The sequence below is a fragment of the Besnoitia besnoiti genome, chromosome II (genome assembly GCF_002563875.1).
Source record: "Besnoitia besnoiti strain Bb-Ger1 chromosome II, whole genome shotgun sequence".
In the NCBI taxonomy this organism is placed as follows: domain Eukaryota; phylum Apicomplexa; class Conoidasida; order Eucoccidiorida; family Sarcocystidae; genus Besnoitia; species Besnoitia besnoiti.
Window position 1 is genome coordinate 4,338,194 of NC_042357.1, and position 16,283 is coordinate 4,354,476.

General features: G+C 54.6%; 4 protein-coding genes across 4 annotated transcripts; 1 reads left to right on the forward strand and 3 right to left on the reverse strand.

The window, feature by feature from the left end:
• BESB_039630 (uncharacterized protein) lies at window positions 1-408 on the reverse strand (the record flags this gene model as incomplete). Its single annotated transcript, XM_029362549.1, has 1 exon — window positions 1-408. One exon carries the CDS (start codon window positions 406-408, stop codon window positions 1-3), a length of 408 nt encoding a protein of 135 aa, XP_029221514.1.
• A 1,053-nt stretch (window positions 409-1,461) lies between these two features.
• Window positions 1,462-3,998, reverse strand: BESB_039640 (TBC domain-containing protein; the record flags this gene model as incomplete). The annotated part of the gene is made up of 7 exons (XM_029362550.1): window positions 1,462-1,668; window positions 1,843-2,023; window positions 2,254-2,440; window positions 2,538-2,586; window positions 2,823-2,977; window positions 3,105-3,350; window positions 3,617-3,998. The coding sequence occupies 7 exons, from the start codon at window positions 3,996-3,998 to the stop codon at window positions 1,462-1,464; spliced, it is 1,407 nt and encodes a 468-aa protein (XP_029221515.1).
• A 2,496-nt stretch (window positions 3,999-6,494) lies between these two features.
• Window positions 6,495-8,742, forward strand: BESB_039650 (putative SF-assemblin; the record flags this gene model as incomplete). Its single annotated transcript, XM_029362551.1, has 5 exons — window positions 6,495-6,755; window positions 7,027-7,230; window positions 7,475-7,582; window positions 8,068-8,211; window positions 8,650-8,742. The coding sequence occupies 5 exons, from the start codon at window positions 6,495-6,497 to the stop codon at window positions 8,740-8,742; spliced, it is 810 nt and encodes a 269-aa protein (XP_029221516.1).
• A 1,554-nt stretch (window positions 8,743-10,296) lies between these two features.
• BESB_039660 (uncharacterized protein) lies at window positions 10,297-16,124 on the reverse strand (the record flags this gene model as incomplete). The annotated part of the gene is made up of 4 exons (XM_029362552.1): window positions 10,297-12,186; window positions 14,250-14,611; window positions 14,873-15,521; window positions 16,068-16,124. The coding sequence occupies 4 exons, from the start codon at window positions 16,122-16,124 to the stop codon at window positions 10,297-10,299; spliced, it is 2,958 nt and encodes a 985-aa protein (XP_029221517.1).
• Window positions 16,125-16,283: the final 159 nt, after the last annotated feature.

A 16,283-nucleotide genomic window follows, 5' to 3' on the forward strand; every position in this document is an offset into this window, starting at 1 on the left:
TCAGCCTACTGTTGAAGCGTCCTCCGCAAGCAAAATTGACTTCCCTTCGCAGTAGGTTCGAGTGTGCGGAACTATGAGATAGTCGTTGGCGGGGGATGGCTCGCTGGCAGCTGCGTCATCCTTCGCTGGACGTAGTGGAGCTACATCCGTTGTTGTCACTCCCCCTGCAGCTGCACTGTCGGCGTTAACTAGAGCTGCTCGGACTTGTGGCGCTTGCTCTGCAAAGTGTGGCCATATGCCGCGGAGGGAATGTGGCTGGTGGTGAGTACTGATTTGTCCAAGGACCGTCGCTGGCCGGAGTTCCTCCTTTGACCATTCGCCAAGAATCCTCTCTGACCTGCTAGATTGTGCGGTGGCAAAGCAGGTAGTGGCCCCAAAGAGGATCAGAACAGCCGAAAAGATCGCCATCATGGACAGCACAGCAGCACACAGACGGTGTCACGCAGCATGCTATATGGAAAAATCTGAGGCATTGCCCCATTCACTGACATAAGCAGTTTGTTGTATGTACACCCAAAGCCAATAAGCAAGTCAGGGCGATCGCAATGCTCCATAAACTTGCCTAGCTTTCTTCGTTCTGTGTCAAAGCAGTTATGCAGCACAGTTTCCACGGCAACCTATAGTAGTCGAGTGGCATACCCAGCTCTGAGACCAACAGGCTTATCGCCCCGCACTAAAAGGGGTGCCAACTTACACCCAGCGTAGCAAAAGTGTATGATGCGTACGGATAGTTATGGTATCTCTTAAACCTTCTCTCGCAGACATGCAATGCCAGCCGCAGCAGCCAACTGATATCGCAGAGGTGAGAGACGTCAGGCAAAGGTCAGATTTCGACACTTTAACTGCAACTTGGAATCAGCGAGAGACTGTTCCCCACGCTCCCCCACGGCTACTTATCTGGGTGCCGGCACGTTTTGGATACAGAAGGCGTGTGAGCGCCATTAAACGCCGTGGTAGCATCTGATGACGCAGCCTACGTGCAACGCATTTGCCACGCTCAACATGCGTAACTGTCGTCCATTCGCAAGTTTAGCTCCGGCTCATTTCCCCAGTGTCGTCTCACAATAATGCCGCGAATGTTCTTGTCAGTGCGCGGTGGCAGCGGCAGAAAGCTACCGAACTGCAATCCTGCTCTGTTATGTCCAAAGCCTATCAGCTTCAATGGCACTCGTTTACCACAAGTAGCATGATCCGATGACAATTCCAAATAGGAGAAGGTAAATCTCCTCGAGTAATCCCCCCAGTCAACAGGCAGGCATACCACATTCGACTACAGTGTACGGGCAGACTGGAGAAGCTGCCTTCAATGTCTCGGCAAGGGCACATGTGAGCGCACCCCGATACGTCGGAACTCGAAACAGTTTGCATATGAACAAGACATATGAGTGTGTCTCAGCTTTTTATTGCGTGAGCAAAACGTTCACCCCACAGTTCCCGTGAAGCAGATTCTCGCGTTCATAGTCATTCGTCCTGATCAGCCAAGTTCCCATTTTGACTAGGAGGCTGACAGTCTTTCTGCTCGAAATACTCCTTCTCAAGGTCTCTTAGCATTGAGTTATGCACCTTCATACTCAGAGCAGTCTTCAGTAACACATCTGCATCGAGCTGCCCCGGCGTCGACTTGAGCTTCTCTAGGATCGCCTCGAAGGACGCAGTAAACAGTTCCTCCTGAGCACACATTTCAATAGCACATACCGCGAGTGAAACCGTTTTCTGTACGACTTCACTCGAGCGTCCACCTGTCGACGGAAGCACGGGGGACTGCCACGTGCCGAACGGTTCTGCCGGTGGTGTATTGAAGGCCAGCGTTGACCACCTGCGTATCGTGTGAAGAGTGCTTACTTGTTTGATCTTCAGGATTGCGAGGGCCGTGCGAAAGAGCACTTTCTCTCCTTCATTAAGGAAAACGTCCCAAATCTTGACCACACAATCGAACGAAAAGTTGTATGCGAAAAGCGTCATCATCCAGCCACTGAGGTACATGCTTGCCTCGACTCCTTCATTCCGGAAATGGACGCTCAAGCTGCACGCACACGGTATAAAAACAGTCTCAATATATTGCCATGTAACCACTGTCGCACATGGCAATGAACATGGGCATGCCGGCCGCCAATGCGGAATATCGACTCGCGGGGAAAAAATTAAATGTGGCTCAGGGATCGGGGAGGCACGCACATCCACGCGATAACACATCTCCGCGAGCCAACTCTTGGAGTCCCCGCAAAGGCCCAGCGGAGTTCCGCTTTTCCGTACCGAGGCATGTGCTTTTGGAAAAGCCTCTGAAACTGGAAAAAGTACTTCTCCAGGGTAGGCAGTCCCGGGGTGAAGAGACCCTGCATGTTGTACTTGTGAAGCAGGCAAACGAGCATGTAGAATGCATCTTCTTCAGTCATATACATCAGGAGGATGCCGGCCAAAAACCCCATCCCCTGGCAATAGCCTGCACGCCAGCACGCATGAGAATGTGTACGGAGATACAGCGCCGGGGTGAACTTGATGTAACCTCCCCTTCTACGTGCATGCGGCGACTTCCTTACCGACATCGGGGTTGAAAATTGCATATGCTTTCAACACATTGAACAATGCCTGCATTGAAAAACCGAGAGCAGACAGCACATGCCAAACACGGAAGACACCTATCTGCCCCTCTACAAGCCAGCAATGTCAAGACAGTGGTGCCTCCGCCCCCTGCTTGCAGGACGTGGCTGAGCTTGAATAAGTCAAAAAAATCGATCCGCCCCCGTCATGGGAGGCGTAAAATCCCTCCGATGGTGGGGCTTGCTGGCACCCCAAAATGAAGCCAAGCTTCGCCTTCACCTCACCTGCTGTCCCTTCTGGTGAATGTCTCTGAACAGAACATGCTTTGGAAAAGTTCTGTTGATATCCCTAGCGATGATGGGGCCGAGATTCGTCCGGCTGTCCGCGCTCCAGATGTTGGAGGTCGCCAGCTTGTAGTACATATCGGGTTCGTAGCCAGCTGAACAACACAGTCGAATACACAAACACCGCGCGAGGATCTCGCCCCAGGACTCGATCCGAGGCCTACGGCGAGAGAGCCGCTCGCCTGCCGAACCCCCCACGCGAAGCTTCTCTGTGGCCCTGACCTTCTTCCTTCATTTTGTGGACTTGTGCCAGCAGCTGCCACACGACGCCTCGCAGAGAATCCGGCACTCCGGCTCGCACTTTCTGTTTCAACAAGCGCTTCTTCTTCTCTTTGATGTCCTCTCTGTCCACGCATAGAAACCTCCACTGCTCGACCTGCCGCAGGTGCGTCATGTACGCGGCGAGGAGCTTTCGGTCTCCGCAGGGCGACGTCGCCAGTCCCGACGAGGATGTCCCGTCCCTACCACCTGGTGAAACGCGCAGACACGAGAACACGAAACGATTGTTTCGCATTGTTCGCTGAAATGCTGCGTTCTCGAAAAAGCCCCTGCGCGCGCAAGGACTTGCGGATTTAGTCTCCCTCTGCCTGACTGCAGCGAGGGTTACCGTAGTGTAACAAGATAGCTAGTAAAGGTCTAAAGGCTGCGTGCGCGTGACTAGCTCCGCCTCCAACCAGGTCACCCGTCACAGTGAGGACACAGTCGTTTGGATACGATGCAGCGGGGCAACGCACCGGTTTTCTGCTGACTTTTAACCTCTGCATTCTGTGCTTTACTGGATTCGGTTGAGCCGTGCGCATAGCCACACAGCAATCGAAGGTCGGGAGGAAACAGTGTCTGCGGCCCGAGGGTGGGAAACAGATGGGAGAGCATGTCCACACGCTCACAGCTTCCCCCCGCGTCGGCCTCTTCAAGCTCGTTTGCCCGAAAGGGCCGGCTTCTGTCCCCGTTGTGGGAGCGGACCTGAGTGAGGCGAGCTCGCTCCAAGGCCGAAAGCGCATCCACTGGCGAATTCAGCGAGGTATCGGAAGGTGAAAAATTTGAGGAAGACCACTGGGGGGGGCGGCTGCCGACGGCCAGCTGGCCGCGGTCCTCTAGTCTTCCCTCCGCAGACATCTCGCGGAGAGCCGCATTTCTCGACCTCTGTCGGTACACTGCACGATCCAGTCTGTAGCTCGGCCGCTTCACTGCGAAAGAGCGGGAATGTGCAGAATCGCAGACCGCAGTGACCCAAAGAAGCGGTTAAGTGCAGACTGGCCTGTGAAGGAATGAGCCACGAGAACCCCGGCGCTCAGCGGCCTTGCATCTGCGCAGCGTCCGCGTCGCCAGTCAGTCAACGATTTCCACGCACGGAAGCGTCGCACGTGTGAAGATACTGCATGCAAGCCGGTTGGCTTGCTTGGCAGCATACACGCAAATGAGGAGGAGAAAGTGAGGGACCCCCAAAGAAAAGGCTCCAAATAAGAACGAAAGCGGAACGGGAAAACGCTTCGACCCGTGCCTCGAAACACTGTCTACACTACACGCATAAGGAGTGCGCTGGCTTCGAATCCAGCCACGTTGCCTATTCAGGAACTGCCACAGCCGTCTGTGGCTGGGAGAAAAGCAAAAACAAGATCTTCGGCAAAAGACCTCTGAAGAAACGAAAACTGAAAGGGCGGGACGGGCTGACGCTGCCGCGGCTGTGCGCAACCGGGTAAGCCAAATGAAAAACGCGAACGTCACGCGAGGAGTGACTGTTCCCAAAAAGTATACGCTTCGATGCTGTGCAAGGGAGACAGATGCGTGTGGCAGACACAGAAAAGGGTATGGAGGAAGGAACTCTCTCACTAATATGTTAAAACGCTGATTTTTGTCTCTCGTTCCTGCCTTACGTAGCGGGTTGTGCGCGACTCGCGCTTCGCAGCTAGAGCGCAGTGTGCTGAAGCCCCGTTACTACGCTGCAAGCACAAAGCCTATGGCTGCCTCTGTCTGCGACTAAACATGACAAAAGGCCACAGAGAGAGGCCTGGGCCGACTCCCAGCGAAAGTTTGAAGCCTGCGTACCATGAACAGAAGGTCAAAACGCATCTTTCCCGTCGTTAGCCGCGCCAGCAAACGAATCAGCGCGGCTCGCCCGTCCGCGGCCGCGTGTCTGGTGGAAGGCACAGGACGGGATTGAGAAGCGTGTATTTCCGGCTTCTATACCGAAGCCGCCTTAACGAAGCTCACAGAAAAGCCACCTCCCACGACGCTGACTGGCCCTGCAGAGACAGAACGTGCTCTGTTCCTCGTCACGCGCTTCACTCTGAGGAAGTCCACGAAATGGTTTCCGCCTGTCTTGCGTCTAGCTTGGTCGCCGGCGCAATATCTCAATGCATGCACTCACGGTCGAACCACGAAAAGGCGGGGGCGCGCTCAAAGGGGAGGAGCTGGTTGCAGTAGACAGCGAATGCCGGAAAGTGAAAGTTTTTCGCGTGTTCCCCGGGCGTCCCTTTTTTAGCGAAACCTCTTAAAACTCTAGCCAAGATATGCTCATCCGCTTCTACACTACAGTCTGTCTTTGCAAACGTGGGCGCGAACACATACACCGAATTCGCTCTTCTCAGAGATCCCGTCTCCGCGAGACCTGTTCAGATCAAGACATCCCCCCTCTCGCAGGCGTTTCCGAGTCGTCTTCAATCGAAAAACGCATCGAAAAGTTTTTGCTTCGTTTAAATCTCTTGCCTATCGCATGCTTCAGTTCGTGGAGACCGGGGTTTGTTCCCGGCCGCCGCCTGCAGACCCGCCAGCTGCCTTGTTTGTCTTGTGGCTTTGTGAATACATCGCATTTCCCGGTTCCATAATCGGGTTTCTCGCGTGTGCTCTTCTTTCCAGGCCACCTCGTCTGCTTTTCCGCCTTCCGACCTTTACTTGTTCAAGAGAACGAGTAAAGGTCGCCAATAGCTCGTGGTGTGTCTGCAGACAGCCCTCGCCACCGAGTGAGGCAGAGTCTGGCGGACTCCAAACTTCTGCGAGAAACGCTATGACTCAGGCTGCCGGCCGCGATTTCTTAAAAAGAGAAACGTTTCCTTCTCTTTCCTACACGGAATTTTTTTTTCTGCGGGAAAAAGGCCTCGGTTTTCCCTCGCGACGGCGGGTTTGGAATGCGTAGTAGGGATGCCCTGGGAGACCGCGAACAACTCGCGTGGAGCCTTTTTTCAGTCGGGTGGCATTGACTCAAGACCATTATCAATAACACGTCCTCCCTATATTTATCTTCTATAATAGAAGGTGTTCCCGCTTGCGAGGCGCCGAATCTGGGCAGCAACGGGCAGCCTCGGCCTTCTCGGTATCCACTCGCACAGGACTCCGCACTTCCCGGTCCTTTGAACCCGCCATAGCTGCTTCCAGAAAGTCACAGACATATCTTCGCGGTCTGCTTTCCATTCATCGCATCTCTCTGTTTCTTCCGGGCGCTGCCAAACACGTCCGCGGGCGCACGCCTTTTTTTTAACTTCGCTTCGTCCCCCTTTCTGTCTTTGTACGAGGGGAGTTGCAGTTTTTGCATGTAGAGGGCCGGTGGCCAGCTCCTCTGTCCAGACGCAGACTGCGTTGACTCGAGATTTCTACTTTCGGGTCTTCTTTGAAAAAATGGATCACCAATTCACGCAGAGCCAGTGTTCCCTCGGGGCGGGCGACGCCTTCAGCGGCAACCAGTCAACACGCTCCAAGCTCGCCGTTCTCAGCGAGCGCATCCATGGCTTCGAGAAGCAGATGGAAACTGAGGCGAAGCAGCGACGAGAGAGCGAGGAGAGCCGCATCATCGCCATCAAGGAGGCCATCACAAAGCTCGAAAAGACCCTAAACGCGGAAATCAAACGGCGCGTGGAGGCCAACAAAGCTCTGCAGGCGGTGAGTCCCCTTGGGAAAACGCCCCGGAGGGCGTCTTTCCTTTGCCGCCAGATGCGCGGCGCAGCGCCAACATTCCAAGCTCTCACTTCTCTCTGTATTTGCGTCGCCTGCCTCGCTCAGTACTTTGCGAATCGGCGTCGCGAGGCCGGCGAAAGGGTGTGATGATTTATGGCATGGCGTCTATATGCATTGACCGACGATGAGAGAGGCGGGTTTTTCTTTCTCACATTCTTTCCTCTAGTTCCTCTCGATTTTGCTGCTTGCGGCTCAGATGTTCGAAAGCCAGCTGCTTGGCGTGCAAGACAAGCTCTCTTCGGTCTTCGTGGAGAAGTTTGATCAGCTACAGGGCGCTCTGGACGCCTTGAACGACCGCCTCACAATCGTGGAACGCGAGTTCGGTGTCGAGAAGGAGAAGCAGGCAAAAGAGTGGGAAGAGAAAAACGGAATGATTTTCAAAGACATGTCGACAATCAAGGTACCTCAAACTCACAGAGCCGACACACCACACAGATTTCTAAACAGTGTTGTCCTTTCACATGTGTGGATTTTTCCCTACACACGGTGCTCAGTGCGACACTTTGGGCCGCAAGCAGGTGACGTGCACGCCGCCATGTGGAAAAAGAAATGCAATTATGCAGCTGCGGCACCTTGCGAGTGTGCTGCGAGTTGACATGCATCTGTGTCTGTGTGCCGATCTGCGCTGTGGTGCCTTCCCTTAGGCGGCGCAGGATGCAGAGAGTCAGCTGAGGCAGGAGAGCGAAGTCCAGCTGGCGAAGCGCCTGGGCGAACTCGAGTATCGAACCGAGGGAAGATTCGAGGCTGAAAAGGTAGGCAAAGTCATGCAGTAGCGGTGGGCTCGTGGCCGCATGCGTATGCAGATCGGTTTGCGTGGGTTTGTCTCGTTTCTGTGCTGCGGGCGCTTCTGGAAGAAGTCTGAATCCGCCCGGCACGTCTTGTCTTGCCTCTTACAGTTGCGGTGATCAGGGTGAAACGGCAGGAGAAGCGCGCGGCAGTCTTGTGTAGCTGCGCGAGTCTCAAGCGCAGATACGTTTTGATGTGTTTTTGTAAATTCAAAATATACTAGATAGTTTCTAGTTATATTTCTCCATGTACTGCAGATCAAAACCCTAAACCCTCGCACGCTGTGCGTTTTCTCAATACTATCCGGCTCGCGACGCGGAGCTGCGGTCTTCTCGGCCTCCAGATCGATTCGAGTTGTGTTTTCTCTGCTTTTTCTCTTTCAGCGTGGGGAAGCTCTTTCAGAGTCTCGTTTGTCACCACGTGTCCCCTGTGTGAGGTGCTTTGTGTTCAGAACACCCGCCAGCAGAAGTATGACCAAGCGCACGAAGAGCTCGAGGAGGCGAAGCGCATTCGGGAGCGGAACGAAGAGAAGTTTCAAACATTCGTCTTGGAGGAAATCGCCGCTCTCAAAAACGGGCTCGTTCTGGAGTCGCAGGTACGTCTGCGGCGTACCACGGGGGAAACTCTATTTTTGCTGGCAAGAAGCGGTTCACCTGTTTGCAAGGCGTGCCGCGCAAGGTTTCACAGGCTGCCGTAGAGCTGGATTCCTCTCTTCAGAAAGTTCAAACGCGTCTCAGCGTCGAGAAGTCTCCTTCGGGTCTAGACGCACGGGCCTTCGTCAAACGGCGCTGTCGTCAACGTCAGAGCCTCAGCGTCGTGTGCACTCCAGCTGCTGACGGCTCTCTGGCGGTGTGTCTTGACCGGCGCACGGATTCGAAGCCGACGCCCGTTCGCTTTTTCGCAGGGGGCAGCTGCGCGCGAGTGGGGATCCTGGAGTCTTTCTTTCGCGGTCTTTGTCTTCTACAGGGCATGGATGTGGCCATTTTTGCCTCTGAAGAAGCTGTCGCGCGTGTCTTTTTGCGATGCACTTCAGGCGCGAGAGGGCGCGGACGACGACATCGTCCAGGCTGTGAACCACTACACAACTGCGCTGCAGGACGCACTCCGACTTGTTACGACTTCCTAAGAAGGCCCCTGCGACTCGTTCCTCTTTTGTATGCTTCGAACCTTTTGAAGAAAACCCGATTTCCTCCCGCGGCCGACAGCAACTCGCCATGCGGAGGAGGGCGAGGCGTTGCGCGAGTGTTTCGCACCGAGCTGTCGAGACTCATCCTTTTCGCTTTTCCTCGGTTCGCGTCTAATCTGCTGTATCCCGCCCGCCGCGTCTCGGCCTCAGCTTTCGCTGAAAGACGTGCTTTGGAGTCTCACCGGCCGCGGACTCTGCGAGGTTGCCTTCGCGCTGCGATGTCTTGGGGGGCTAGGGCGGGGAGGAGTCCGCTGCCGCCGCACCCGTGCGACTTTGTGCTTTTCTTCTGAAGCTGTCTCCAGTTGGCGTGTGCCTCGCCCCGGTGTCTCCTTTTTCCTTATCCGCGCTCTCGATAGTCGTCAAAGAGACGCCAGCAGGGATTTTTCCGCTGGCGATCGGCTCTGTCTAGCCTCATTTTCCTAGAGCAGAGCTCTGTGAGCATCCATCTGGTTCACGCATGCGTAGGTGTCTGTGAATACGCGGAAGGATGTGCTGTGTACTCGCCAGTCTAGAGGGATGAACACGAGGAGCTTTCATCTGTGTGTGCGCAGATGCACTCGCAGCTTCGTCGGCGTCCCTCTGCTTGACCGGCCTCCATGTATCGTCATCGTTATCTGTACATATATATACTGCGTCCCTTTGAGTCACGAGCTGAAGCAGTCTGTGACGCTGGTCTGGGGCTCCCTCAAGAAGAGTAGTTCCTTCTTTCGATCAACTTCTTGGCGCCACTGAATAGTGTAGGCTCGTTTCTTTGTCAGGTAGCCCGTTAGGTACTGTGTCTGTGTCCGCTTCCCAGAAGAGTGATGATCGGAACTTTTCAAAGACTGACTCGCTGTCGCCAGCGCATGCATCCATCGATATAAATGTGCGTTTGTATATACACTGACCGGGAAGCGAGTAGGGCGCAGCTCTCGCCACCGCGTTTCCGGCCTGAAAGAGCCCTCGATTTAGCATTGGTTCCCGCCAGCTGTGCTGAGCCTGCGAAGAGTGCTGCGGCCTCGAAATCGCGAAATGAGTCATTGCAGGGCTCTGGATCAGTGTTGGAGTCTGTAAACGCGCGCACTATTACAGTCAAAAGACCAGAAAAGGTCGCCTCCGCTGGGCGCGGCCAGCCCCGCATGCGCTTACTGACGTCCGCAAGCCTCGCAAAAGACTGAGCGAACGCACTCACGCATAAATACAGAAATTTACACACATAGGTATCTATATATATATATATATATATAGATATATATATAGATATGTGCGCACACCTATATGCATACGTGCGCGGTGGTGATACACAGTCGATCGTGCGGCCGCCCACACGCCGCTGCTTGTTGGTTTTCTCACACTTTAGCAGACGCCTTTGCGTGCGCCACAGCTGTCTTCCAGTCCCCTCTACACAGTGCACACACATGCGCACATTTGTTTACGGAGCACGGCGGTTAGCCGTGGTCGGCGGAGCTTCGTCTCACAGCGCCAGTGGATGGCGGGGGCCGCCCCTGCTGTTTGTCACTCTTCAAATTCACAGGAGACATCGAGGTAGCAGTCCCAGTCGATGCAAATTTTCAGCTGCAGGAAGGTGGAAGCGCCCTCGAGTTTTTCTTCCTCCCCCGACCCGCCAGGCCCCGCCAGGCTTAGGAGGCTGTGCGATCGGAGCTCCTGGGCAGGTGAAACGGCGACGGCAGTCCGGGCCTCGGCGAGGGACGGCCGCTGGGCATCGGTGCGCTTCGGTTTTTGGTTGGCTTGTCGAAGCTTCGCGGCTTGTATCTGTTGTTCCTTGAGGATCTCAGTCTTCTCGCCGAGCGTGAGAAACCCGCAGAGGACAATCACTTCGGGTTCGAACGGCCTCGCGATCGGTGCGGCGGGCATAGCTGTCGCCGCCGCCTTGGCGTCGGACGCGAACGCCTCCTCGAAGAGCCTCATGATCTGACTCACGGTCGCGGCCTCCGCGACCTTCCCGCGCCGCTTGAGGACGCCCAGGGCGTCGAGCAGCTGCCTGTCGCCGGGGTACCCGAAGCGCCGCCAGACCTCCTTGGAGGGAAGCGAGGTATACTTAACCCAGCCCGTCAGGCTGTTGTACATGCAAAGGTGGAAGAAAAGCATCCCGTAGCGTCGCTTCGCACACTGAATCATGAGGAGAACGAGCGGGCTGCCAAACACTGGGAGCACGAAGCAGAAGGCCAGCTTGTCGTTGTAGACGCAGTCTTCCTTGTACGAGGAGCGCGGCCGCGCATCCTGGGAAGTCGTCGCGGGGTCCTGCTGCCCCTTCAAAATCAGACAGGGCGTCCCACGGACGTACTCGACTTCAAGCATGTTGGCGATGAGTTTTCCGTCTGTCTCGTCTGTCAAGCGTCGTCGCTTCATCACGTTGCGCCGGGTGTCGCGGCGCGCATTCTGCGCGGATGCAGCCTTGTCGCCTTGCTGAGGAGAAGGTTGTGTGGAGGACGCCGGGTCTGCGGTGGCGGGCTCCGCGGCTTCACCTGTCCGGCTGCCCTCCGGGAAGCGAATCGCCGCGACCGCGGTGTAGAGACAGGGCGGGAATTCCATGTCTTCAAGCATGAGTTTCACGACAATGTCCTCTTCGTTGATGATGGAGACCGTGACCGACGTCGACGTGCTGTCGTTCACCGCGAACTCGCCGGTGTATAACTGCCGCCTCGACGCAATGCCCGTGTTGTCCGTCTGCGCCTCGCGGTCGGCGCACGCAGGCCAGACAGTCTGCCGCACGTAGCAGGGCTTCCCGCCGACCCCTCTGCCCCCGTCAACCTCGGCGCCTGCGTCAGCCAAGTCCTGCATGTGACTCTCGATCTGAGAGCGCTGTTCGCGGTCCAGCATCTTCAAGTCTCGCTCCACGCTGACGAGGCCCGCGTGGATCTGCGCGAGCCGCGCGGCGGTCTGCGCGTGGCGCGTCTTGAAGGCCTCCGCCGCCTCCCAAATCCCCTCGTAGGCCGCGAGAAACGCCTCCTCCATGGCCTCGATCTTGCTCGGGAGGCGGCGCGCTCCTCCCCCGCGTTGGGTGCCCGCGGCGCCGTCGCCGTCTCCACAGTCGCCAAGGAGGCCGCTCAGGCCCGGATCCGAGTCGCCGGCGTCGGCCTCGCCTGCGAAGCACTCGAGCCGCATCTCCTTCATCGCCCAGAACTGGTCCTCCAGCGCGTCGATGTCCGCCTGCTCGCTCTCGAGTTGCCTCTGCAACAGCTGCCGCTGCTCAAGGAAGAAGCTGTGAATCGTCGCGAGCGACAAAGAGGCCCCGGCACTCAACTCCAAGAGGCGACGCAGGCGCCGAATCTCCGCCTCCAGGGTGCCCACCTTCCATTCCAAGCTGAAAGCTTCGTCCCCAATCTCCGCCTCCCCCGCGCCCCGAGACCGGCCCTCCGCGCCGCGCAAACGCTGCTTGACTAGCTGCAGAGACCGCAACGAAACAGCACACTGACGCGCGTGGAGGCGTGGGGACCTGGAAACCACTCGCGTATCTGTGATCAGCCTTCCTGGGGGTTCATTAGGTCCTTTGCCCAACACACGTGGAGGTCGGCTGCGGGTGCGCCTTCCCAGTACGTTCACGAGCCGCCGCCGAGCTTGACAAACCGTGAGGTCGAGGCCATGCACGCGGTTCGCGGATAGCGTCTACTGTGTGATTGTTGCCGCTGGCAGGTGGGAGAAAAACGTGGCTCAAGAAAACCCTAAACCCGAGAGAGGCTAGCGACGCAGGCCATCAAACAGACCGGAAAATCACGAAGGCGGACTGCGCACCCCCGGTCGCACTCAGGCTCAAGGAGGAGGAAGAAAATTGATTTAATAGATGGTAATGCAATTTTAGAATTAATAGAATTAGGAACCACTTTTTAGCATTTTATGCGGTGTTAAAAGTAATATCATCCAAAACATACTTCCTAAATCAAATATTGATATTTGCAAAACAGTTTGAGCTCCATTAAATTCTTTGTATCATATAAATTAAGCCATAAAATGATATGTTTAAGTGTTCTAAAATGATTCTCGTTGTTCTATTAATACATGGTGTTCAATTGGTTCTATATCCACAATAGTTATCGTCTTCACTATGCTCTGCTAATGCAATTAACAGGATGGTCATGAAAAGCACAAGAAAACTCGGATTCGGTAAACAAAGACATTCGCTCACAACTCATAATAAAACGAAAGTTTGAATCTTTTCAAGTATATTAAGTTTTCGTAACGAATTGATGTCTGAGTGGTGCCCGGAATAGAGTCATGGAAATTTGGTGTGTTCTCAAACCATGCTAGCACAATAGAACTTCGTTTAGTAACTACATATTAAAATGAGCGCATGTACACTAGTCTTAAACACACCGCTAGTCACGTAACAAATATAAAATCGTACTGAAAATTATTTATGTCAACAGCTGGTTTACAGGATTTAAATTTGGGATATTTCTATTTTAAATAATATTTTAATTACCTATGAATGCTTCTGGACGAACTAAAACTCTTCCACATCGGTTATGTTCTAGGCGTAATATATGGCTTCCTGTTCTCACTAACCTTAACAGCGAGAGAAAACTACTACTCAGATGCCATTCTAATCGGTAGCATATCACCTGGAGTGATCATCTCTGAGACAGGATTATTCATCACCTTTTCGGGGGAGTACCTGAAGGTATTAGATTATATCCTATTGGTTGTACAAGTTTCATTGCAGAATTGTGTGGAGATCAAGTGGGATTATGTTCAATTCTATCTGCGATTGCTAAATATAAGAAAGTAATATCTTTAACTCCTCAGTTTAAGTTAAGGAATCCTTTGTTTACAGCTTGTACTGTTACGTACAGGAGCGGTTTTGTACTAAATTATTAAAGAAAGAGTTAGCGTTTACGAAAAAAGGATGATCGTCTGCTTTTTTAGCTAAATTACTAGGGAAAACAAAAATTAAAGTATAATTATGGGCTCAAAAAAAGTCAAACTAATTTAATCTCATTTTCATCTATTAAATCACTTTTATTTGAAAAACAATAACGTTAGAAATTCCTATTTGTGTAGCTAATAATAAATGTTCCTCAGTTTGCGGCAGAAAAAATAGTAGTATCATATAAAAATATACCATTTAAATTGAATATAGAAGAAATTCCTAAGATTACAATTTGAGATTTAAGGAGAACTGTAGTTTCTCGGGACTAACATCAGCGTAATCAAAAAACAGGTTTGTGCAGCCACTGGTTCACCATCAACTACCTTGTTTCGACTTCGTACCGACTAGTTTTAAACACAACGCTCGTCACATAACAAATATATACTTGTACTGTATATTATTTACGTCAACATGGATACATCATTAAAAACAGCAAATGCTGACTTTTTAACTAGACATCTAATAGAATATGACACAGCCCCACGAGAATGAGAGAGCCCTTCTCGTACGTCGCAGCCGAGTCAAGGCCCTTTGGGGAGAATATGCGGGATTGCAGCGTGTGGCTGAGCACCGTCCTCACCTTTGTCTGGAGGACCTTATTCCGCCGGCGGTAGTACTTCATCTTCTCCTCTGTGTTGCGGAAGACAGCCAGCAGCCCTTTAGCGAGGTCTGCGTGGCTGAGCGCGGTGGAGGGGGCGTTGCTTGCGCGCTCGAGAAACTGCTGCACTTTCGTCTGGCAGAGTGCCTCGTCGTCGGGCTGTCGGCCTCGCAGAAGTCGGCTCCAGGTGACGGCACACGTGCGTCGGCGAGGCGTGCTTCTCGCGATCAGCGAGCGCCCTTCGGCGTTGTTCGAAGTTTTTGTCTCTGTCTCCGTCGCCGTGGGCGGCAGCAGCGGTCGCATGGTGCGCACCGCAACCAGTGCGGGCGTCTCTCGACTAGGCCCTGCGAGACAGCCACAGACAGCGTTTCCCTGATCTTCCTTCTCATTAGGCCACGAGTTCCCCTGATCTTCTTTCTCAATCGAAAACAAGTTACCCGGATCTTTTTTCTCAACCGCACACGAGTTACCCGGATCATCTTCCTCGACAGGCACCGAGTGATCAGAGAGGGCCTCGCGCGCGAGGGAGATAGAAGGCATCAGTCAGGTAGGCGGCGGGTGCAGCAGTAGAAGCCGACAGCGTTTCTTCCTCTCTGCGGTCGTACCCTGAGTCTTGCCTCGAGCCGCAAGCGCACGCCGAATCTGCACGTTTTCTTCGTGGAGCCTCTGGTTCTCTTGCTGCAGCGAAGTGACGGAGAGGAGCAGCTCTTCGCGCATCCGAAACTCCAGCCCGCTGTCGGAAGGCTGAGGCGGCCCGTCGGTGCTGCTCCAGGCTGACTGAGATGCGCCGAGATCTTCTGCGTGTGAAAGCTGACCGCGCAAGCCGTTCAGCGAGCGCTTCTGCTTGTGGGCCTGCTTCTCTGCGAGGGCGAGCTCCAGCTCCGCATTGAGCGTGATGATTTGGTCGAGCAGGAAGCGATCAGACTCAGCGGAGGCCGCGGCTCGGCATTGGCACCTTTCAGTGATTTTTTGACGAAGCCCGTAGTACTGCCGGAAGCGCCCCTGCGCCCGCGCGACCTCGGCGTCGTCTTGCGTGAGGCAGAGGAGCTTCAGGTCGCGAATCGTGGTTCGGTAGTTTTCTCGTTCGTCATTGACGGCGCGTTTCATCTCCTCGTTTGCGACACGACAGCGCTCCATCTCGTCTTGGAGCGCCTGCAGCGAAGGTCGCGCCTGCTGCCCCTCTTCAGACCTGCCTTCTGGCCAGAGGACTGCGGGCACGTTGGCTACACTGGACTCTGCTTCGATCTGCCCGGGCTACGCGACACAGCACCGCGAAAATGTAGGCGGGGCACCCGGAGTTAGTGCGAAAGCCAGCCAGCAAGAGGCCATGTGACCCCCAGACGAACGGGTGTCTGTAACGGCGCAGCCTGAGCGACTAAACAAGAGAGAGGGAGCGCGAGCGGGCGCTTACCGAAAACGCTTGGAGCCGACGAGCCGTTTCAGGGTCAATGCCTAGCATGCACAGGCGGGCGTCGAGCTGAGTGCCCGGGATTCCTGCGGGGTACCCCGGGGCTGCCGGTCGAGGAGGCGGAGACCCCAGGGGCGAGTTCAGCGGCAGCAAAACAGTGGTTTCGGCTAGGTCGCCCGTTTCCGCCTCTCTGCACTCAGGCCTGGGTGGCGGCGACCGGAAGCTTAGTGGCGGAAGCTGAGTGACGATATAAACACAGAACACAGAACTCCAGTCCTACGCAAAAGCCTCGTGGAACATATCGCGTGGGTTCTTCTCGTCTTAGGTTTCTGCATGATAGGCGTCTGTCGACAGTCAGCAGCGAGGCGACTTTCAGAGTCGGATATTCTTACTTTTTCATCTTTTTCGTAGCGGGCTGATGCCAGCACTGGCCCGCGAACTTGAAGCATCTTTGCGCCTCTTTCATGAGACCGGTAGGACCTCAACGCAGAGAGGCGTGGACCCGACGGTCGACTCCCATTGACCCCACGCATGTCCGGCTGCGCCCTCTGCCTTGGTGAGGCGGCTCCGCTACCGGCAAGCGGAAGCCTGCTTTGCCGAGCTGAACT